At 39.5% G+C, this 24034-nt stretch overlaps 2 protein-coding genes across 2 annotated transcripts; both read left to right on the top strand.

Moving 5' to 3' along the window:
* Window positions 1–237: 237 nt before the first annotated feature.
* On the top strand, window positions 238–19238 carry myrf (myelin regulatory factor; the record flags this gene model as incomplete). Its single annotated transcript, XM_079345801.1, has 27 exons — window positions 238–678; window positions 9202–9292; window positions 9430–9711; window positions 10580–10641; window positions 11153–11375; window positions 11616–11716; window positions 11879–11996; window positions 12621–12816; window positions 12922–12998; window positions 13485–13595; window positions 13693–13783; window positions 14528–14728; window positions 14988–15096; window positions 15288–15397; window positions 15483–15643; window positions 15750–15822; window positions 15945–16027; window positions 16140–16208; window positions 16317–16400; window positions 16627–16694; window positions 16817–16891; window positions 16980–17210; window positions 17382–17475; window positions 17993–18055; window positions 18676–18781; window positions 18930–19004; window positions 19161–19238. Exons 1-27 carry the CDS (start codon window positions 633–635, stop codon window positions 19236–19238), a joined length of 3078 nt encoding a protein of 1025 aa, XP_079201927.1. The 5' UTR covers window positions 238–632.
* Window positions 19239–21800: 2562 nt separating this feature from the next.
* Window positions 21801–23643, top strand: tmem258 (transmembrane protein 258). The gene is made up of 4 exons (XM_079346577.1): window positions 21801–21939; window positions 22277–22386; window positions 23273–23401; window positions 23495–23643. The coding sequence occupies exons 1-3, from the start codon at window positions 21937–21939 to the stop codon at window positions 23397–23399; spliced, it is 240 nt and encodes a 79-aa protein (XP_079202703.1). The 5' UTR covers window positions 21801–21936; the 3' UTR covers window positions 23400–23401; window positions 23495–23643.
* Window positions 23644–24034: the final 391 nt, after the last annotated feature.

The raw sequence follows: 24034 nt of genomic DNA, 5'->3' as shown, positions 1-24034 counted from the left end.
TGAGACATAAATCTCGAACTTGTCGTTCACCCAAACATACGTCCTTAAATGAACAGATTTTTTGTTGCTGGATCTTTGCAGCAGCGTGTTGCACATCCCTCACCTGCAGCAGCTCCTCTCCTCCAACTCTCTGCTCACATCCTGCCTGAGAGTGAGAGGAGGAGGAAGGCAGCGCATAAGGCGACCACAAGTCAAGAAAGTCAACTTTAAATCATTATTTTTGATTGGAAACATTTATATTGTCTTCTATATTCGCGCATTTACCATCAACTGGATGGTTTCGCGAAATGTAACTTGAGTTTATTATGAAGCGCGTTGAAGCTGACGTGAGGGTGCGCGTGAGAGGAAACCCTTGCACGTTGTTCTCGTTTGGATGTTTATTGACTCCCTAATCAAAATTTAAAGCCAACATCATATAGTCTATAACTTTATCATTGGTACGGGACGTCAACGTAGTGCCGAGGAAATTAAGTTTTACGCACGAGGGAATGGATTGATGTTCATTGACAAGAAGAAGTCATTGAGAGTATATCTGGACTCCGTGATGCACATGTGAAAGTTTCCCCGATCCGAATTGGTTTCGTTCGGACAAGGGGAGACTTTCATGGATTTTTCATGTGGGACACGCTAGGATGGACGTTGTAGATGAAACCGAAGCGTTACAGAGGTTTTTTGAAGGTAAGAGTTCATCATAACTTTACGGTTCAACTTTTTTTTTTTTTAATGTGTTCAACGTTACTTGGTTGCATTTGAAACTTTGACTTTTACACTTTTAACTAACAAGTATTAATTAGGTAAAGCAAATCTAAATGTGTTGTGTTCATTAAATGTACATTGTCTCATAAAAGCTGTTTAAACTACAGGCCAATTGTGATGCAACCCACATGACAGGTGGTCTACATCATGCTTATAACCGTTTAATACTCATGTGTTTTTAGTTGAATTGTTCTCAAAACATTAACTTCTCAATGTTTATCTTTAAACCTAAATTATTGAGGGTTATTGGGTGCAGGGAGCAGGGAGCAAAAGTGCTGCTGATGGGTAACAGAACAAGTTAAACGGGGAATCCTCAGGAAGAAAAAAAAACGAAGTGGAGGAGGTTGGGGTTGAGGGTTGTAAGGCTGCAGGAATTTAAGTCAAGATAAATGGTGTGTTTTGCAAGGGTACAGGGGAACAATGTGTGGTAGAGAGAGACATGATGTGCTGGAGACATCCATGTGAGTTTGGATGTGATTCATGTACAACCAAAATCAGTCTAAACAGTTTACACTTATTTATGCTTATTAAAAATTGATATTTAGGATTTTTGTCTAAGAACTTCTTCTTCTTTTTTTAAAGTTTGAGGATATAAGTGTGGTCTTTCACTTCCACCCTGTATTGCACTAGTTTTTTATGTCCTGATTTCAGAATATAAGAAATTACCTTCCTCAACCTGTCAATCATTTAACTGCCATTATGGTTATTTTCCTCACACAAACACATTCGTATCATTTAAAGTAAGAGTCTAATCACTCCATGATCTACAGCCTGCCAAAGACTTCTGTGTTTTTACAGAAACAATGTCAAATGTTGCTAGAGATGTCAAGTGCACATAAACACACAATGCTGCTTTATGTGTCACAAGTTATCTGTAGATAGACTTAACACTTGATTTTAGTGTTCACAAAGAATTGACTTGAATATACACAGCCATCAATGACTGTCAGAGGCTCCTTGCCATTCTGACAGGAATTTAGTGTGTTTACATTCTTGCTTTGGGAGTTCGAGAGATGTTCTTACTTTGGCTTTATTTCAGCCACTTTTGCTTGGACTAAAATGTCAACTTGTTCATGATAGGTTTACAGTATAGGTGCTGCCTTAAATGCATGTTTTCTTTCTAACTTGTTGATTTAAAAACTCCTACTTTCATTTCTGTCATATCAGGGTTCAGGCAATCTGTGCTGAATTGCGCTAAAGGAGTAAAAGCAAAATGAAAAAGCTGCTGATTGTTTTTATACGATAATTAGTCAAAGTGTCTATGTTTAACCCCTCTTTTTCCTTCAAACACTCACACAGAAGCACACACAAATAGCACTATAATGGATGTTGGCAGTGATAGTGTTTCAATCGGATTAGTGAAATATGTATACATTCACACTAATGCACAGTGTGCATTCCTGGCATAGACTTGTCGGCAGTTAAAACACAATGAGGTGAGACTGGTGTTCCTCCTCAACATTTGGTCTTCTCTTTCCATCTCTCAGACTCCATTAGAGTGAGAGTGAGCAGACCGTGTGAAGAGGTGAGATTGTGCAGACTCAGGGTGGAGAGACTGGGCTGTTGAGAGAAACTCAGCTAACCCCCCCAGCTTAAAGAAAAAAAACTTGACCTTCTCCTCTCTGACTCACTTTGACAACAAACATTCACTCAAACACTCAGAGCCATATTGAAATCTATTAAGGATCTTGACATTGTATTACTATTGTGTTTTTTTTTCTCTATATAATTTCCTATTCTAAATCAACCCAACGTAATATAAAGGCATGCACTTACAGAAAATGGAATTGAAATAACAGATTTTAAGTGGTAATGCAGTCACAGTTTTGGCACTTTGATAAATGTGAATACAGCTAACATTAGACCGAGTATATGAACAAGTCTTACTGGCACAGTAGAGGCTCCGTAGGCTTTGATTTATACTTCTGCAGTGAAACTACGCCGTAGACTCCAGTGCAATAATACAATCATACTTTAAGCAACACTTGAACACCGAAGGGCTTTTAGTGAATTACTGACATTATAAACAGGGCTGCATTCAATGGTTAATTTTATTCAAATCGAAGCTATTGTGGGCAATTTATTATAATAAACCACAAAAAACAGACATGTGATCTTATATCATTATAATCATTATGTCAAAAGAGTCACTGAAAGAAGAGCAAATCAACCTCGAAAAGACAAAGGGAACCTGTAATCTTTCTGAGAACGTTATTTAAGGAGTTATTAGATGCGAACAGGGGCAGATAAAATGTCGTGAATGACAGCTCTGTTGGCCAATTATACTCCTGCAGTGTTCTCATTTAGATGATCAGAGTGGAAGATAAACTTTAACTTTAACTCTAATTTGAAAGATCTTGATTTTAACATCAAGTTTAATGTTTACTTAGGTGAGCAGAAGAGGCGGGGTGTAAGTTCCATGGTTCTACCAGGTAGATTGCTTCTGTGCATGTCTTAGCTCCAAATGACACCAATAGTGCAATATGTCAGCGCCCCTCGCTGGGTTTTTTTTGCTCACCTTTGTACAGCGGAAAGATATGGAGATGCATTGTCTGTTTATAAACAGTCAATGATCCAATGTTTTGGAAGAGGTATTCAGTGCACAAGTGGCACCAGTTGAAATCTCAAGAAACACTAAAGTCACTAGGATTAATTCCATGGGACATTATATCGTGTATCATTTTAAGACAGTGCACACAATAGTTCTCATCATATTCAAGGGTGAAGGTGGAGTTCACCGACTGACAAGCAGCCTCTAACAAGGACATTTGTTTGAGTGGAAATGAGTTACTTAAATTTGATCTGCTTAAAAATAAACTTAGCAAGAGAGTTAATCACATTCTTGCACCATATTTCCTTGAAAGGACTATCCTCATCACCAACCATGATACCATTTCAAAATTCCTCATCAAGTCCCACTTCACTCCCACTACAGTAAATCATGGCTTTCATCCACCTTGAGAAACCCTGAGTGAAACAGGTTGGATGCTTGATTTGATTTACAGATTCAACGGTGAACTGCAGTTACAGGAATGTATTGTTTTTGAGCGGCCAGGCTTACTGCGCTTAGTAGGTTCTATTTTTCATTGTTGTGCCTCACTCCCATCACTGACGTCTGCCAACTGAGTAATCCTCAGCCAATCAATGCTGTTTGAGGTTGAACTGGACATTGTGAGGTGTGTGTGTGTGTGTGTGTGTCTGTGTGTGTGTGTGTGTGTGTGTGTGTGTGTGTGTGTGTGTGTGTGTGTGTGTGTGTGTGTGTGTGTGTGTATGTGTTAGTGTGAAATAATAAAGTGAAGCGGTTATAGAAGTAACAAACGTAGTATGCAACGTCAGAGGGGTATGAGCATTTGTCTGCATCCTGCGTTTATTGCAAGCATCCTGAGGAGTTCACTAGAATAGCTATGTGTTTCTTCAACTAGTTTACATGAGCATTTTCATTACAGATAATTTCTGATCATTTTTAGTCAAATAAGAGTTTTGGCCCTTCTACTCAAGTTTCTGTTTATTTTTATTAATAATCTTACGTTGTCTTTATCTTCCCTTGTGTCCTTCAACTTTTTTTAAAAAAACTCTCTCTCTCTATGTTGTAATTCTGCAAACAACTTGTCCAAAGTTTTTTTTTTTTTTTTTTTTGTATCTTGTGTCCGGGACCCAGCCTTGTCACTCCTGTAATCTCCTGAGCCAGGTCCGCCGGCACAGCCAGTGCTTGTGTGCGACAAGTCCTGTGTGTGGTAGCCTGGTACAGCCCTTTCTCATGACTGGGGAATAATCCTTATTATAACTCCTTTCTCGATCCTTTCTCACACACACTGACGAAGTATGCACGCACACACACACGCACACCATACACACACATTTGTTTCCCCAGTCTGTGACTCTCAGGTCTTTAGAAGGAAGTCTTTCTGCTGGAGTAGAGAAACATGTAAAAAATAGAGAGGAATTTGTCATCTCATCTTCTGTTTCAGGTGTTTTCATCTCAAGGACATCACCATGCTTTGGCTACGTGCAGGTACTCTGCCGCTCTGTCTGCTCTGCTCCTCTTTCAGATTTATTAGTCCTTTCCTGATAGGAGTCTTTCTTTTGTGCTGCTGTCAATTGATGTCCATGTTGCAGTGATGCGCTTCACTTTTCTTTCTTTTTTTCTTCAAAGGAATAATAACCTTTGTAAATAATCTTTACACAAATGAAAAGGTCTGTAGAACTCTTGGGTTACTTGTCAGAAATGTCTAATCCTTTCTAGTAGAGATATTTACTTGTTTTACTGTTTGTGTCTGTGTTTATGTGTTTAATAGTACACTGTAGTCCTAGACTGTAGGATCTGGTACAGCTGAGACCACAAGTGAATTGAATTCTAGGGTGAAAGGCATTTGTTGATTTATTGTAGACATGGGCTTGTTACTTAGTTTTAATGTGTTGCAGGTTTCTTAAACGATTGATTCATTGTTTGATCTAATGCAACAAAATTCATTTCAGTCAAACGGTCTGATAATCACATGGAGTATGTTTAATTATTAACACACACTTGTTTGTGCATACAAATCTAACCTGGAAGAGGAAAAAATATGAGTAGTATCACAGTGAAGTGTCTTCCAGATTAGTTTTCACTTTAAAGTGATGTCTAAGTAATTTTTCTTTCAGGACATAGCTTTAAGAAAAGTTTATGCATTTTTAAAGTAAAAAAACCCCAAAACATTATACACTACTGTGGGATTTCCAAAAAACTCACACACAAAGAAAAAGCTGTCCATTAAATTGACTAATATAAGTCAAACCATGTTTAAGGGGCAATCGCACACTCAGTCTTCTGTGTTCATTTTAGATGATTACTCTGCTGACAAACAAGGCATTGAGATGGTGGCATAAGACACAAAGTTATACACACATATACAAACAAACACACACATGCGTATGCTAACACACACACATGCACTCACACACACACACACACACACACACACAAACACACACACACACACACACACACACACACACACACTCCTCTCTCAAACCCTAATCTCTGAAAAGGCTCGTCTGTATCGAAGTTGGACTGACAATCATTTCACTGTTCCTTGCTGAACACAGCTGGACAGAGACAAACATTGAAGCGGAGAAATGTACACATCCATCTCACAGCAATTTACTATTTTAAACTGATAGCGATATGGAGACTACAGTTACTCGATGTATCTGTTATTCAACAACAGTAACTTTCCTTAGTATTTTAACATTTTACATGTGTAAGACATTGACTTTCAGTTTTAGTTTTTATCATGTTAGATAATGTATATGAGTTTTTGATATTGTTCTTTGTTATAGTGGGAAAATGTAAAAATGGAGGCTTTGGATAAAACTACTATTTTTGTGCTTCGAGGTCAGCAACTTGCAGGTAAACATGTGGAGTATTTAGCAACTACAGAGCCAAATTTGCTGTTCAAAGTGAGATGGAAGAATGGGGGAGTTGGTAAAGTCCAAAATGGAGCTTAAAAAGGCTTAATATTGGACTCTGTTCAGTCAGATAGGCAACTACATTTGTTTTTCCTTTTTGCTGCACTCCAAGTGGCCAAGGAAAAGCAAGTTAAAGCTTCTCTGGGAAGTTTTTTGTTGGCCATTAAACAAATTGTAATGAATACCAACCCTCTGTTTCCCCTGCAAGACCATAAATGTTATGCTATTATGTACCAGGTAGGTGTCAGACAAAGTGGTTTACAGAATGCTGCATAAATGTCTGTTTACATTTTACACAAAATGCGACTGGTAAATGACAAGATAAGCTTTTATTTAAACCAGAAAATCCAACATGCAGAGGACAAGACTGACAAAGACGGGGCAACGGTGGCCTAATGGGCGCCTCATGTACAGAGGTTGTAGTCATCCAAGCGACATGCCTGGGTTCAAATCTGACCTGTGGCTCCTTCTTTGCATGTCATTCCCCATTCTCACTAGCCCGAGGCGCTGCTTGTCAACAGGGAAAGCAGGCAACTGCTTGGGGCCCCTGGCCAGTTTAGGGCCCCCCAACGGCTGACAAACTTTGCCCCAAGTTGTGGAGTGAAAATGTTTCAATTCAAGTAGGAAACCTACCTAATGCGGACAGCACTTACTCTTAATGCCCTGCTAAGTGTCATGTGCATTATTGCTGTGAAAATAATAATAGACGCTAGTTGTAGGGACCCCCAATTAATATTTTCATGGGCTCAAAGAGATCCTAGAAGCGCACCTGTCTCTCCCTAAATTCTGACAGTCTGCACTGTCCTGTCTCTCCAATGAAGACATAAAAGCCTCCCTCATCAAACATGTAGGCAAAGATATCTAACACTTTATCAATATGGATGAATAAAATGAATGCAAAACAAATGTACCCAACAGTTGCTTTAAGTTATTTTAATCTCTGTTTAAATATCTTGTTATTTTCAGTTTGCTCATTCAAGCTTAATCAATGCGTTAGTATTTGAAAGTCTTACATTTACCAATCGACCATTTGATGCAAGCTAATAGATGTTACTTTTCTCGCTCTCTTGGACACAAAGACATCTGGAATCATTTTCTCTCATCACTTGTTCATGTGGATTTTTTCCATTTCCATCCTTGGACATCATACTTGTAGTCTGTCTTTCTTGCCCCACAGCCCTCCTCAACCTCCATCTATCCACCCTCCCCTCTTCAGTTTTCGTTATCAGGCCTGCCAGCTTGAATTTACTGCCTCTTTGGGTGGGGTGCACATCTGGAACTTATTTCAGGGGAACCATCCTGCTTGTCTCCCATCTCACTGGCACGTATTAGAGACATTAACCATCTGGTTCTATCCAGCAAGAAAAGCCAATCTTTGGAAACACTAGTTTTCTCAATATGGTCAAATGAGAATTCCTGTGAGCTCTAAACAGAAGAATAGGTGCTGTTCTTGATTTGACTGGTTGGAGACAAGTGGGTTTTGTTTTGGAGTGTAATGATTAATTTTTGTGAGATGTTAACATGATGTTTACATTCACCTCTGCTTTTGGTTGGACCATACATATTTTGTACAAGACAATATGGTCTTTCAAATAATTTGTGTCAAACTGAAAGGTAACTGAGACAAGAAAACATATAACAAACATTTCTGTTCGATCTCTGATGACGAATAAAGCCTAAGTAGAAGACCAAAAATGCGGGAAAAGGAGATTTTTTCCAATGCTAACACAAAAATTCCTTGCATTCCCAACTGAGTAGCTGCTTAATCTATCAGAGAAAAGTGTGTGTGTGTGTGTGTGTGTGTGTGTGTGTGTGTGTGTGTGCGCTTGTTTGAGCGTGCTAGAGAGAGAGAGAAAAAAGAAAAGGCTGCCCACCCACTCTATACCAGGTCCTTACCCCCGCTTCACCCCCTCCATCATGCTCACCCTCTCCTCTCCCCTCTGACACTGTTTTGAACGTCTGTATTTAGACACATCAAGTGATCAGAATGGATCACCTTCTGTCATGTAACAGTTACATGCTAATTGTGCAATAGGACAAGCTGGTTTATATAAAGTGGTTTACTCTTTTCTAAATTTTTGCATACTCGATGGTGTTTTAAAGATTAAGGTGGGGTCATGTGTTTGGGATTTGTGAGGCTTTGGCTATCAAAGGGTGAAAATGACCCTGGGGTGAAGTAACGGGATCATTAGCCAATAATGAGTGATGCTTATTATATGTCTTTATTTAAATATATAAATAATATTTACTTTATTAACGCCTCTGAGTCACCGGTATCGTTAATGTTGACTGACAAATATTCAGACGGTTGGTCATTCATATAACCTTAATCTTTAAATAGTAAAGCAAATTGGATTCTGATCTGTTGTTATAAAAGTCTTTGGAGTTCGTACTGTAGCCCAATTAATCAGCCAGTCTATCATATTGGCTAATATTAGCATGAAGTGACCATCGGTATTGGTTGACATGTGCCGATACTACGAGAAAAGTCAAATAGCCTTTTATTTGAGTATCATTGTTTTACACTAGCAGTTCTCTTTCTGGCTGTCATCATCAGAATGTGCTATATGGACGACAATAAGCATGATCACTCCAGAGAGCCAAGCGGTGATGCCAAACAGCTACAGTTACTTTCCAGTGAAGCGACCATCTTATATTCATTGTATATCTCCACAAGTGTTTAAGAACTGCATTTAAGGGATCAACGCAATAAATGTGTATATCTCTATCTCTATGTCTCTACAGATTTAACATAGTGTATGAGATAAGATATCGGCTTATAGAGAAAAAATCTGATACAGATAAATCATCTGTATCAGACTTTTTCTATTCCCAATATTAAATAGACAACTGAGTTGACATGATGCTTTAGACTTCCAGTGAATTGCGACATCAGCTTTTGTTGGAGCCAGCTTTTGTGGCAGTGTGCGGAGTTGCTGAAAGATTCCTCTGACTAATCCTGATGCTCTCCATCTTCCCCACCTCCCTTCTCCACAGGTCATGATATTACCAGCTCTCTGGAGCCAGCCAACATCGACACCAGTATCCTGGAAGAGTACATCAGCAAGGAGGACGATAGCACTGACATGTCAGTAGGGACTCCAAACCAACCCAACAACGTCAAAACAACATGAACCAAGCCAATCAGATCATGTCGTTACAAAGGAATTTGTTTTTTCTGATAAGGCTAATCCCCCTTTTTCTTCTTTTTCTTCATTCTCCCAGCTGTTTCTCAGAGGTCCACAGCACTCCGGGACCAAATTACTCATCTCCCCAGGCAGGAGTTTCCTCAGCTGGGGGGTTGGTGTGTGGTGTGAGCCCCCCTATTCCACTGCGCCAAGGAGCCCCTCTCCCTGGGCCCCCGAACTGTCAGAACGCCTACCAGCAAGGTCCATCCCTGGGCCTCCGACACAGCTACTCCTGCCTGGGCCAGCAGCAGCAGCAGCAACAACAGCAGCAACAGCAGGTTCACGTCAAGCCCGAGCACAGGGGCCACTACGCTCCAGGGTGAGCATAACACCTCAGAGGCTGACAATGAAAGGAGTGTGTCAAATAGCCTCTGTCAGGACTTGATAGGGATTGCAAACACTAGCAGTGATAAAGTGCAGCCCTGTCTTATATCCTGGCTCAGGTGAAAATGAGATGATCTCTTGCCATTTGTTGGGACAGAAGACAACTGGTTAATATATTGCAACTTCACCCTGCTAATAATTGCATCACTTAGGCCCAGTATCTCCAGAGAGGAGATACTGACCCGATCAAAAGCCCTCTCTGCGTCCAGACTAACAACTAAACAGTCTAATTTGTCAGATTGGGAAAGCCTCCTCATATTATTGCATGAGTATCTGTCAGTTACAAATCCTGTTAGGTCACTGTTTATAATGGCAGACAGGACTGTTTCTAAACTCAAAGCAAGAGAGCAATTGAAGAACTTTGTTTAATAGGCTTATAGGCCTGTGGGACGCACAGTTGTCTTCAGGCTTCACCTTGTGTAAGAATAAGACAGATCTTGGCCTCTGAAAGTGATCTGGGAAGTAAGCCAGTCCTCATTGCAGTCCAAAATGTAAAGCCCCGTTTCCACTGAGCGGTTACAGTTACAGTGTGAAAGGGTTACAGTCTGCAAGAAATGACCTGATGTACTAAATACTGATTTAATAAAATGCTATTCTCCAGAGGCAAAGTAATAGATCCAAATGATGTAGATATAGTTCGAGTGACCTTATTGATTTTAACCCTTTAAAAATTGCCTTGAAACAAAAATATAGAAGATCCAATTTCCTGCATGGTACTTCTTTAAGGATTGTTTTGTTTTTATTTGAAGGTCAAGTAGGACTGTTATTCTGACCATAACTTCTATTGCCAATCTGTGTTTTAGGACGCTCCCTGAGTCCCCCCCAGACTCCAGTTCAGAGCCGTACTCTCCTCAGCAGGTGAATGGTGAGTTAAACATCTCTTTCTTTTCCCTTCAGAAGTGCTGTGAAAAATGTGAAAGAAAGCACACAAAAAGAGGTCATATAAGAATCGATGCCGACTCAAGTCAATATTCATGACTTCAGTTCATTGTTTTTGAACACTGCAGAGAGATAGAGTAAAATCAACCTCATATGCAAACCAGTCGATATATTGAATTCAATGTGTTTGTCATTCATTAATCAGAATCTATTTTTTGAACATGATTGTTTGAATCTCGTACCGTTTTTAAGTGTGTTTAGAAGTTTGTTTTGGCTTATTTAAAATAAATGTTGAACAACAACTTGTTCGTGCTTACACACCTGTGTTGGTCCTGCCTATCAGTAAAAACTTGTGATGTTATCTTGTGGTTTTTCTTTGTCAAACAATGGAAAATATCTTTAGCTAAGGTTGGAGGGAGTGTAATAACGAGCAGTCTGACATGCTGAAGGCTCTAACTGCAGTTTTATTTGTGCCGGTTCCCCAACTTGTATTTTAGATCCTCACATGATCAGGACCATGACACCAGAGAACATGTGTCACATGACTCCAACGCCACCCCTCCCACCACATGGGCACTATCCCAACATGCATCGGGACATGTACCTGAAGCCTGAGCCCATGATATCCCAGTATCCTATTGGTCCAGCCACAAGCGGAGGTGGAGACATGCAGCAGACGCAAATGCTCCATCAGCTGCTGCAGCATCCTCAAGGGCAGGAGTAAGTCATAAATATACTCAGTTCCAATGTATTCATAAAGCTCTTGTATACACACATGCAGCTCTGAGTGCATCACATACAGTGATCAAATCAAATGTTAAAATCAGTAATAATTTATCTATACATATAACAAGACCAAATAAACACCAGCGATAAACTTTGCGTATGAAACGAAAAGAGGAGATGGGAAAGAGTAGTGATGTGTTCAGCTTGTGACTGTGTTTACATTTCCTCCCTCAGCGGCATCCCTGTCCACCAGGCCAAGAAGAGGAAGCACTCCGACTCTCCCAACAGCACCCTCAATTCCCAAATCCTCACAGGTATCATCAAGCAAGAACCAGGTAGGCAGGCATCTTTTTCTCTTTCTCGCCTCCTCTACCTCACGCTCACCAGCTCTCATCTCCCCTTTAACTATCTCATAGATAAAAACACGTTCACAGAGAAGATGCAAATATTCTTAACGTTCCTTTATCAAGCTTTAAATGCTGTTATTTGGTTTGCAGCAGGTTTGATGCAGGATGCAGACAATTCCTACCTGGACCCAAACTATCAGTGCATCAAGTGGCAGCCTCACCAGCAGAACAAGTGGACACAACTATATGACGCTAACTGCAAAGAACTGTGGGTGGACTTTTCTTTGGCCTATCAGTACATCATGTGGTTGTTTTCTTATGGTTGAAAGCGCTCTGCTGAGAGCAAAAAATGAAAAAAGTAATAATTGGTTAGATAAATAATTCAAAGTGTACAGTGGGAGTGGCAGGGGAAAAGCAAGGCTGGAGCGGTCTACAAATTCTTTTGAGGTGAGCTGTGCGGGGGAGTGAACGAGGGCACGGTTTCGACTTAGAAAGATAACCTGAGGAGCTGTTAAAGGGAAAAATGAGTGTACACAAGTATAGAAAGGGGGGGAAATCTAACCGGACTCTCAAGACCTTTTCAGATGTGTTGTCAAAACCACCCGGTTGTTCATCCATGAAAAACACAAGACTTATTTGTTTTAATATAGATTTAATACACCTCATAGAAGAGTTCAATCCTCTGTGTTTTAAGGTTGTAGCACTCAAGCTAAGCGGGCTATTCAGGGTTCTTAAGCCATGACAAACATTGATTATTACGTTTCGAAATAGTAGAGGAATGAGGCTTACTGTTTCCAGCTTTTCATGGATGAGTGAATGTTATGTGCTTCATGTGGTAGCCCCTTTCGTATTCATATTTTGCATACGCCACCATCTCTTACGCTGTCTTTAGTCCGATGCCAACCTACCGTGTTGATGCAGACAAGGGCTTCAACTTCTCCTTGGCTGATGACGCCTTCGTTTGCCAGAAAAAGAACCACTTCCAGGTTACGGTCTACGTAGGCATGCTGGGAGATCCCAAATACATAAAGACAAATGAAGGCCTGCAGACCATTGACTGCTTCTATCTCAAACTCAACGGAGTGAAGGTGAGCAAGGGCACAAAAGAAAGCATAACCATCAACCAGACGGTTGGATGGTTATTAACTCTACAGTCGATAAAACGTGTGTTTTATTTGTATCTGTGTTGGTAGGTGGAGGCCATGAATCAGTCTATCAGTGTGGAGCAGTCACAGTCTGACCGCAGCAAGAGGCCCTTTAAGCCAGTGCTGTGAGTATAAATTGTTAAAAGGACAAGTTCACTCTGAAAAAACCCCCCCAAAAGTCATTTGTACTTTAGTGCAAAGAAGCAACTGTAGCTTGCTTTAAAGGATTTCTACTGTTTATACTTGCCCACCATACGGACTTCAAACATGTCTGTGTTCTTCCGGCCCTTTTCTGCAGTATCTGCAGTACGTTTTTTTGGTTGCTTTACTATGGCCAGTTTAAAACATTTATTGAATATCTTTGGAGGTAATTTCAGTTCAAAGTTCTCTGGCTTTTTTCCCTCGTTGAGCTTTTGTAAAGTGCATTTAGTGCTAAATCACATTGAAATTTTACCAAATGTGACTATTTTAATATTGTGAGGGTAAACTAAAGGGATGCCTAAAAACACACAAGACCCCAAATCTATAGCAGAAACAAACAGACAAACATTTCTGCTTAGATATACAGTAGACATGCGCACAATGTATTTTTATGATTTCATTTCTTCCAGCGTCACACTGCCATCAGAGCAGGTCACTAAGGTCACAGTGGGACGCCTCCACTTCAGCGAAACCACAGCAAACAACATGAGGAAGAAGGGCAAACCAAACCCAGACCAGAGGTCAGAAACACGCCACCACATGTAAACATACAATAAAAATGTATTGCATACAAAACTCCAGTAGTAACAGGTGTGCCTGATGTGTTTGTCCATTCAGGTATTTCATGCTGGTGGTGGCACTGTATGCTCAGTCCCACAGTCAGACCTACACTGTGGCTGCTCAAGTGTCTGAGAGGATCATCGTCAGGGTAACGTCTGGCCATGTCTGTCTGCCTCCTACAACAATCATATCCTGTGTGAATGTGACACCTTTCCCTCACTCTTCTGTTCAGACCTTCCTGACTGTCTGCCTCTTTGCTCCTCTGCACACTACAGCTAGACTTCCAAACACAGAGTTTAATAGAGGTCAAACTATGAAACAGGAATTTCTCCTCCTGTGACCATTATTCATATTGTGGGAAAGTATGGAGTCCCTATCAATTTTTATCAGTTTTGATTTGAGAAGGAATGTTTACTCATTTATAGCCAGCGTGCTAACATTACGTCAATCATTTATTAAATTAATCTACTGAGAAGCTGACTGTAATGGAAGTCAATCATGTTATCCTCATGTTAAGAGATTCAGTCCACAATTTTTGAAAATATGTCAATTTGCCTTCATGCCTCATATCTATATTGTAAATATGTTGAAACAACAAGCAGCTAAGCATAAACTGTTCTGCCTAAAACGTTTCTTTGAAACTGTTGTGTAACAATTTGTGAATGTTTTAAGTGGAGTTAATGTCCAGTCCACTTCTTAAATTGGGGGCAGCAGTGAGCACTTGTTAGAGTGTTTGCTGGGTGTCTGGCAAGCTCACCGATGAAGAGACTCTGGAGAGCGAATTTACATATTTAAAAAATATTGAAATGATTTTGATTGTGCACATTATATCTTAAAGAAATATCTGAACCATTATAGTCTGTGCACCGTCTTCTCTGTCTCTCTGTTACAGGCATCAAACCCGGGCCAGTTTGAAAGTGACAACGAAGTACTGTGGCAGCGTGGCCAACTACCAGACTCGGTTTACCACCACGGGAGAGTCGGCATTAACACGGACCGGCCGGACGAGGCGCTGGTCGTCCATGGAAACGTGAAGATCATGGGCTCCCTGGTGCACCCGTCGGACATCAGGGCCAAAGAAAATGTGCAGGAGGTCAGAATGTCATTCAGTGTGTATCTACGTGTTTTTGCATGCTTGTTTCCCTACTGTCAGTGTGTGTCATTGTGTGCCTCACGTTCTCGTCATCATGAATCATGTCATCCAAAGGCTCTTGCTCAACACAGTTAACTTCACACTTTACATTACAGTTTTACCTTCTCATTGTATTTGATCCAAGCATTTCGCCTGCAGCATGAGCAATGGGTTTTCATATCATCTGCATGCATGTCATTGTCATTCTGTCTGTGTGTAGGTGGACACCACAGACAATTTGAAACGGATTTCTCAGATGAGGCTGGTCCATTATCATTACAAGCCGGAGTTTGCTGCCTCGGTGGGAATTGAGAATACTGCAGAGACTGGTAACTTCATCAATAACAATATCCATCAGCTCAAGTCTTTCTTCACTGTATATCATGTGATCATCTTTATGTCTTCATGAACGTTTTGTCTTCTGCTGTTTGCGCATTGTTGTGCAGGTTTGTCCTAAGTCCGTGTGTGCTGTATTTTTATACTGTTTTTTCACTGTAGCACTTTTTACATCGTCCTGCAGGAGTGATCGCTCAAGAAGTTCAACAGATCTTACCTGAAGCAGTGAAGGAGGGGGGTGATGTGGTGTTTGCCAATGGAGAAACTATTCCAAATCTGTTAGTTGTCAACAAGGTACTAAACACATTTAAACAAAAAGCCCAAACAGACTTGGCCTCAATAAGAGAACACACTTAAAGCCCTGTCCTTAATTTGAAAGGATCGCATCTTCATGGAGAACGTGGGAGCTGTGAAGGAGCTTTGTAAACTCACAGACAACCTGGAGACTCGGATAGATGAACTTGAGCGCTGGAGCCGCAAACTGGCTAAGCTGCGTCGTCTCGACAGCATGAAGAGCACAGTGAGTGGAGGCACTGTCAGGTGAGAGAAGTGAACAGTAACAGACTGAGTAAAGCAGGAATCTTTTTGATTATATTCTGAGAGGTATACTAAAGTCACTCAATATCTCTCCCTCCCCTTCATGTAGCCAATCAGGGAGTTATTTTAGCAGAACAGGGAGCGGTCCACTCAAGAAGAACACAACCAAACCTGGAAGCAAGGTCTGTGGTGACAAAGATGCATTTAAAAACGTTTTAATTGTTTAACAATCAAAGGATGAGGATTGTAAAAATGCAGTTATGCTTTTCTTTGTTTGTTGTTTTTTTTTTTTCCCCCTGTGCAGAATTCGCCTTCAGATCAAGGCTGCATCAGCCAGAGGTTCATGCAGGCAGCCATCCTGGCACTGGTTGTTGTCATGGCCTTCAGGTTTGGCTGAGCTTTGGGCAGGGATTAGAGGATACACAAAACAATCAGCTTCATCTCTGTCCAGCAGAGACATGATAACAATGGATTGTGTTTTCCTTTTGTCCCATGACAGTGTCATTTCTATGTCAGTCCTGTATGTGTTGACCCTTCACCATAGAGGAGACGTGTCAGAGAGGGATGGGTATGTGGTCCTGAGGGAGACTGAAACTTATACTTTACAGTGATACCAATCTAATGACCATTTCCCCATTACTGTCTTTTTAACATGATATGTTCCTACTCTCTGTAGCTGTTTTCCTTCCTGTATTCTTTACATCTCTTGGATGCCAATCTTCACTGCCACTGTAACTTTCTCTCCACCTGTCTGCCCATGGTATGCTTATTAGCACCTGCCTTTTCTCATTACTTGTTTCACACTCTGTTCTGTCATTCGGTCCTATCTTTGATTGCTTAGTTGGTTCTTTCTTTTTCTGTTTATAAAGAGAGGTCATCAGTAACTTCATGTATATCAGAATACCTAAAGCGATGTTGATTAGTGTTTGATTATTTTTTACTAAACCATGTTCTTTTCCTTCTGTTCTGCCATCTGATTGGTGCAGGTCGAGGGCTGCTCTGGGATCCTCACGCAAGAGTCAGTATCCTCCACTGACCACCACCGCTACTCCAGGTGAGTGGAGATCTGAAACAAGTGACTGAGCAGTTAGTTAAGTTAGGTGGACATTCAACAGTGAATGTACAGACAAGCAGCTAAGATTGGATTGGTTTTCTTTGTTTTTCACACACCTTCAGCCTGCTGTTCACCCACAGCCATCAACAACCAATCAGCTACAGTGTTATCACTGGTTAACAACCAATCCACATCAGGTAAGAAAACAAATATGACTGACCAACAGGAAGTTTTCCTGTTGTATACATGTGTCTTCAATGCAGGTTACTTTTCTCCTCCTTTTAGATGTAAGCAGTCTGGTTCCTACACCGAGTACCATTAATAAGAAGGCCAAGTCCAGACTAATGGACAAAGAGGCCCGCAGTAGAAACCGCTTGAGTCACACCTCGGCACCTTTGTATTTTGCCAAGTCAAAAAGACCAGCACCTACAGACCTTGATGGTGGTGGAACTGCCAACCGTCTGCCCGTGGGTCAGCAGCCAGTTTCACGCAGACAACGCAGCCTGCACACAAAGGGTAAATCGACAAACACATCCCAGACGTTGTGCTTTCTTTACACGTATAATATGCAGTATGCAAACACTGTAAAGCCATTTGTTTGACAGGAGCAAATAACGCTTATCTACACGCTGTACTTTGGAATTCAGTGGGTAAAATGCTCATAGTGTAGCTTCTCTTTTTTTTCAGGAGCAAGGTCGGCTCCCTCTCTGAGTAGTCTACAAATTGTGGAGACAAACCAAGTGATCACAGCACAACGTTGTGCATCTCCTGAAAGCTGCAGGTATTTCCTCTAAATTTCCTCGAGCCTTAAGTTGATAGTGTAGAGATGGGCGATAGTGTTGTTAGAGAGGACAACAAAGAATCTTAGTACACCTTGTAAATAAGCATCTGAATATATCTATTTCTCCTTTATTCAATCAAAACATTCCTTTTTTAGAGACTATAAGTAAAAGATTAAAGAATGGGGATATAATATATATAAAAGACATAATATGTAGAATATGCTATTTTATGTACAGTATGAAATACACACAATGTAAATAAAGAAATATGAATAAGTAAGATATATAGCAATATTTACTGTACAAAATATAAAATATCTACAGATTAGTGTTTCCAATAAATATGAAATGCGGAGAAATATAAACATTATGAATATAAATTGTTTAAAAAAAGAGTTGAACGGTTGACATGAACTGTGTAAGACAGTATGTGTGGAATGTATTGTATACCGGTACATTTTATTACACAGTTATCTTTCATACTAATGCTGTTTTTTTCACTTTGTCCATTTTTAGCTTCACAGTATCACTCCATGGAAAGAGAAATTCTTCTATCTCACAAATCACTTTGCACATGACGTAAGTGCAAAATAACCACATCATCTACATAACTACATGCTAGCATTTATATTCACACGGCTGACATTTTTCAATGGTGAATCCATGGATTTTACTTGTTTGAGGTGTTCTAGGCTTTTGACCATTGAAAGTGCTTTTTACTTGTCACATTCATACACACCTGCACACACTGATGGTGGAGGACGTTTGTAAATGGCCCATCAGTATCACTTACAAGAAGTGAATCTAACGAGTTGTTACCATTTTACTGTTTTTGTCAATCAGCAACTTGAAAGACAATTAAGAGTTCAAATTGAGCAACAACAGGCCATATTTCTAACAACACATGAGATATTCATATTTCCAACGACTTATACTGTATGTGAAGTTGCAGCTCAATCAAGAAGCAATGAAGTAAAGAAAATTTGTCAGCTATCCTTTATTTATTCAACTGGCAAATTAAAACATAACTTAAACCAATAATTCTCTCACTCTGAAAATGACTTTACATGAAAAATGTTCTAAAACAATTACTGGGCCAGATTCATATAATTTGGCAATTATTATATTTAACAGAGTTTTCAATACAAAATGATGACATTGTTGATAGATAACGTGAAGAGAATTTTGATTTATTGCAGGTCTAAGTACAATGTGTGGGTAAGACAATGTGGTGCGACCTTGGGAAGATTATGCTCCAATCACACAGAGACAGAGCTCTATAGTGGACAGAGTACATCATCAAAGGTATATATGACATGGTTAATCAGGGTCAATCAAATCATCAATACCTGTGTTATTATTTAGATTTGTGTACCATTACAAGTACTTGAAACAAGCATTATAAGAGCTTACATACCAGAGCGCTACTCAGTAAATATTTTGTACTTTTTAGGGAACTCATCATGTGTGGTCTGTGCCCGTGCTGTCTTTCCAGGACACCGCCTATCACTTTCGTGTCTCCCTGTCTGTGAGTAAAACTGGCTTTCAAAATAAGAAACATTTCTAGACACTGTAGGTGCTCTGTGCTTCCTTTGTGTGGTCTGATTCGGAAGTTGTACACTACGTTCACGACGTTCATGGCTGATCATTCTGATTTTTATCTCCCTATGTTTTTCATTGACAGAGTGAAGTGAGCTGTTCCACTGAAGGAGAAAACTCATCCTCTGATTACCACCTTCTTTTTCAAAGCAACTGTGCGTGAAAAAGAAGAGGCCATTTCCCAGTCTTTACATGTTCACATTGTCCTTTATGGTTCCATTTGTATGCTGTTGGGATAGGAGTTGTTTTTGGTCTCCTTATTGTACATTATTTTAGAGATATACATACAGAACCAACTATATTACACCTTCCCTATGTTATCCCATCGACATATACATGCATTAAGACATCTCTTTTTGCTGTGATCACTGGAATATAAAACACTGTTCTTTTTTTTCTTCTGTCACTGAAAATGTTTTCGATCACTTTAACCTTGTTGTTCCATTGTTAACTAATCTTGTGTAAGTTATGCCTTAAGGTTTTTGCTCATATTCAATGATCACAATGTCATTTATACTTACATTAAGACATAATTAATTCTTAGCAGAAGTCAGGTTTCCACATAAGATACTGTGTAAAACACCATGCACGTTTGCATATTTTTTATAACATGAATTTTAAAGTACACTGAAACCAACAAAAAAAATAGTATTTTTTCACACTGGAAAGAAGATGGATGACTTCTGCTAAAGACCTCGGTGAATGGTTGCATCTTACACTGAAAATATACCTCAGTAGTGCACACTGGCAAATCCTGAGTCTCTACAGCAGAGCATAGTGTTTGCTTTAGTATGAGGAGACTTCCTGCTGTCTTCTTCAATAACATGGACATGCATTTGAAGACCCCTGGGTCCTTTTTATTACAGTGGATTCCCTGTATCAAATGTGCTATGACTGGAAATAGAAACACTGAAAGCTTTAAGCAATTGATAGAAATGCAGAAAGTCCAACACTGACAACATTTCAAAAAACACTGGAATAGCTTAAACTGTATTTCATTAACTGTGCAGAACACTGGGGAAGCAGAAATGGCAGATTACATTGTGTGTGCATGTTCAATCCATTCTTGTAAGTGGTACATCTCAGCTCAGAGTCAACTAGAATGCATCTTCAGCTTTGAAAATGTAATTTTAATGGCTTGTTCATGAAGCTGAAAAAAGAGATGAAACTCGCAAAGTTAAATGAACTTCATACACTGGCCTTATTTGTGACTTTATCTGGGTTTATTTTTTCCTGTGCCTATACAATTAAGAATATAACGTTAATAAAAAAGGATAACAATTAAAAGATAACTGATTTGTATAGTGGTTTATCTTCCATTATCCTTTCTTGTTTTAGAGGCATTATTGTGTTACTCTCACCGCTTTTCTTTTGTAAAATTGGTTGAAATGTTTGTTTAAATCCATAACCCTTATGTGTCTGTATTCAAAAAGAAAAAAAAAATCACAGGAGTGTATGCCAAATGTAAAATCAATATTACATAGGAAAATCAGCCATCAGACAAAAGTTTATGGAAGTTATCAGAATATGAAGACTGTAAAATGCTTTGACTATTATAATTGTGACTTCAGTGGGTTGGTAGAGTATACTATTTTAGATTATTTATAATGCACCAGCTAGCATAATGAAACCATTGTAGCACTTTTGCACTGTATGAATCTCTGTTGCTCTATTCAGTGCAGCAGACGGTTTTCATATGCTCTGGTAGAACTGCATTACATTTAACTGTAAAGCTTCATTTTGTTACTACCAGAGCTCCTTTTTACCTGATATGTTTGATGGTATTGTTTTTAAAGTGTATTTGTTTGTTGTTGTTGTCGGCTGCCATCGATAATATATCAGCGTTTATCTAATGGAGCCCAGAAGTTCTGAATTAGACTATAATCATGTGAAACACACACACACACACACACACACACACACACACACACACACACACACACACACACACACACACTAGCCCTATTTCTTTAAACAAAAGTGCCATAACACTAAAAGATCGTTGACTATAGCCTAATATTTTTTGTAGCACATTTATCATAACATTTGTAAACCATTTGTCAAAAAATATGCTGTAATATTATGAAGCATCTAGTAAATAAATTTTTGATTCAATCGGTTGTCTCTGACTTACTAAATGTTTTATGTGATAAATAAATGTTCCATTTGTGGGCGGCTGTAGCTCAGTCTGTACTTCCTGAGCACTGCCGAGGTGCCCCTGAGCCAAGGAACCGAACCCCAAAACTGCTCTGGAGCGCTCGCTGTGGACAGCCCCCTTACTCTGAGACCTCTCCATGATTGCATGTCACGAGGATTCCTGTTTGTGCATGAGAGTGTATTTCGGCCTATTTGTGTGTTCATATCCACAAACAGAGTGTAAACCGAATTTCCCCTCGTGGGATTTATAAATGATTATAAAATAATTATAAAATCGTAAAATAAAAAATATATAATTTCGTCCGCTAGAGGGCAGCCACACACCAACATGTATATACCATAGACTGTAAACAAGTCTATGATCTAAATACCCTAAATTTAGCCTTTCAGGTAGCTGATATCACACAGTTGAATAACAACAAGCTTTACATGTCGAAAGTTTCTGGGGGGGGGGGAAACTGAATGTTTTGTTCTTGTTTTCACACATTCTATGGAAAAGAAAAACGCTTAAGCAGAATATAAGCGAGACATTCATGAAGCCTGAGGGAGAGACGCCTGTGATACAAAATTGAGGAAACATGTACGTCCACTGAGCAGCTGAACGTCATACGTCAGCTGTACGTCACGGTGAACCAGGAAGCGTTAGACAGTACGTGGCCTTTTCATCTTGGACCATCGAAACAGGAGCTCCACTTCATCACAATATGGTAGTATAACTTATCTGTATCTTATTTATATGAGTTAAAATGTGCAAGTTAAAACTATGTACAATGATACATGGCTTATGTGTACACGTTGTCACCTCAGCAATGCGTTTCCTGTTTGAAGTTATGATTGAGTAGCTGCAGACTAGCAGAGAGTCGCTAACTATCCATTACAAAACCAATGAATTAGCTTCTCTATTGCAAGTAACGCAGACAAGGTTTCTTACAATTTTCTTAAAACGTATCAAGCTATAATAATGTGTTGAAGTAGATGTTGATCGCCGTGGAGATGATGTAGCTTTCTCACCAGCTTGTCTTGTGTTTCACGTTTTGGCTGCAGGAACTCGAAGCTATGACCAGATACACCAGCCCGGTGAACCCGGCTGTATTCCCTCACCTCACAGTCGTCCTGCTGGCCATCGGCATGTTCTTCACTGCCTGGTTCTTCGTGTATCCTTTCCCCACGTATTTAACTAAAGGTGTTTATGGTAGAAAGCAGGTACCTTTAACCAGAGACTATTAGCAGCCTGCAGTATGACTGACCCAAGATGAGTTAAGTATCATATCAGTGGCTTCACATGTTGAAGCCCATTCACTTAAACCACTTACAATTACAATAATGTGCTTTCTGCAATCTGCTCAAATTATAAATAAACCCTACTACATGTTTTTACTCTCCTCCTCCCCCCCCCCCCCCCCCCCCAAAAAAAAAAAAAAAAGCATTCAGCGAATTAACTGGTTTCAATTTATTTCACAGTACGAAGTGCTCTTACTTATTTCCTGTCATATAATATAAAAAAACTCATATAATATAGGTGAAGTGTCTTTATGCTATACTGTTAAATATACGCTCACTATCACATACAGGTCACCTAGAAATGTATGTCTTAACACTATTCAACACACTTACTTCAGTTCCTCTAAGAGGCATTTTTATGTATAAGATTGAAACCAAACTTCAACTTAATTATACAATATGTGCGTTTTATCATAAATGTAACTATGTATAGGCACAATCAGTGACGTGTCAAACAAAGAAAAGACAAGTTAATTTAAAACCTATTGACTGGAAATATGAAATCTTAGTCTTGTTTAGTTTTGTATCATGATCTGACTGTGGGAAACATTGGGCCACTTTTCAAGTAAATGCTGACCAAATCTTTGTTTTTTTTAAGTTTTGCTCAAAAGTTGTTGATCTTTATTTGGATAACCTGAAACTATGGACACTTTTAAAAAAAACCTTAAAATTAAGCAGGCGACATTTTAGCATGCAGAGGAAACACAACTCAGCAGTTGGCTGTTCTGTTTTACTAGCTAGTCTTTAACCCTTCCCCAGCTATGAGGTGACGTCGACAAAATATACCCGGGATGTCTACAAAGAGCTACTGATCTCCCTTGTGGCGTCACTTTTCATGGGCTTCGGTGTGCTGTTCTTACTACTCTGGGTTGGAATCTACGTATGAAGGTAATTTTGAAGATGTTATTAATTTCTAATTGTGTAATTTTTCAATAACTGAAGGAGTTTTTGTAGTTAACATCTCTCTCTTGTTTCTTGCAGTTTGTGGTGACTGATTTAAAGAATAACACATTCCAGAGGAGCAACACCAAACCCAACACAGACCTGGATTTAATTGGACTGCACTGACAATAATTTCATTATGTGGACTTTTGTTTTCTCATCACAAGTAAAGGGGATTTGTAAAACTTCTGGTGTGTTTTATTGTTAACTGATATTGGAAATTAATATTTGGTCGCAACATCTTAAAAAAAAAAATCTGTGATATTCATCTTAACATTTTTATGAATGACATTCTAGAAGTTCACTGTAACTTAACCTGTGGAGTGCTTGAGATAAGAAGGTTACTTTGAACCACGGAAGACTATTTACGGTGCGTTTTACTAGTGGCGCCTAAAAGCTCAATCCCTGATTAATCTCTGGGTTAAAAATAGAGCAGCCTGTTTCACCTTGTGCCCAGGATAATACTCGCCACGCTAGTGATGAGGGATTACACAGGGATTAGACATGGATTATTTAATAAAAACAGCAGGAAGACGATTCAAAGATCCTGCTCAAAGACAGCTGGGTTCATATGAAAGT

This window comes from Symphodus melops, assembly GCF_947650265.1.
Source record: "Symphodus melops genome assembly, chromosome: 6".
NCBI lineage: Eukaryota > Metazoa > Chordata > Actinopteri > Labriformes > Labridae > Symphodus > Symphodus melops.
Note: the sequence above shows the minus strand (reverse complement) of the source record. Positions and strands in the feature narration are given on the sequence as shown.

Coding starts and splice junctions, on each gene's coding strand:
- tmem258 (XM_079346577.1), top strand. Junction 22,387..23,272: donor TTCACTGCCTGGTTCTTCGT/GTATCCTTTCCC, acceptor ACCCTTCCCCAG/CTATGAGGTGACGTCGACAA.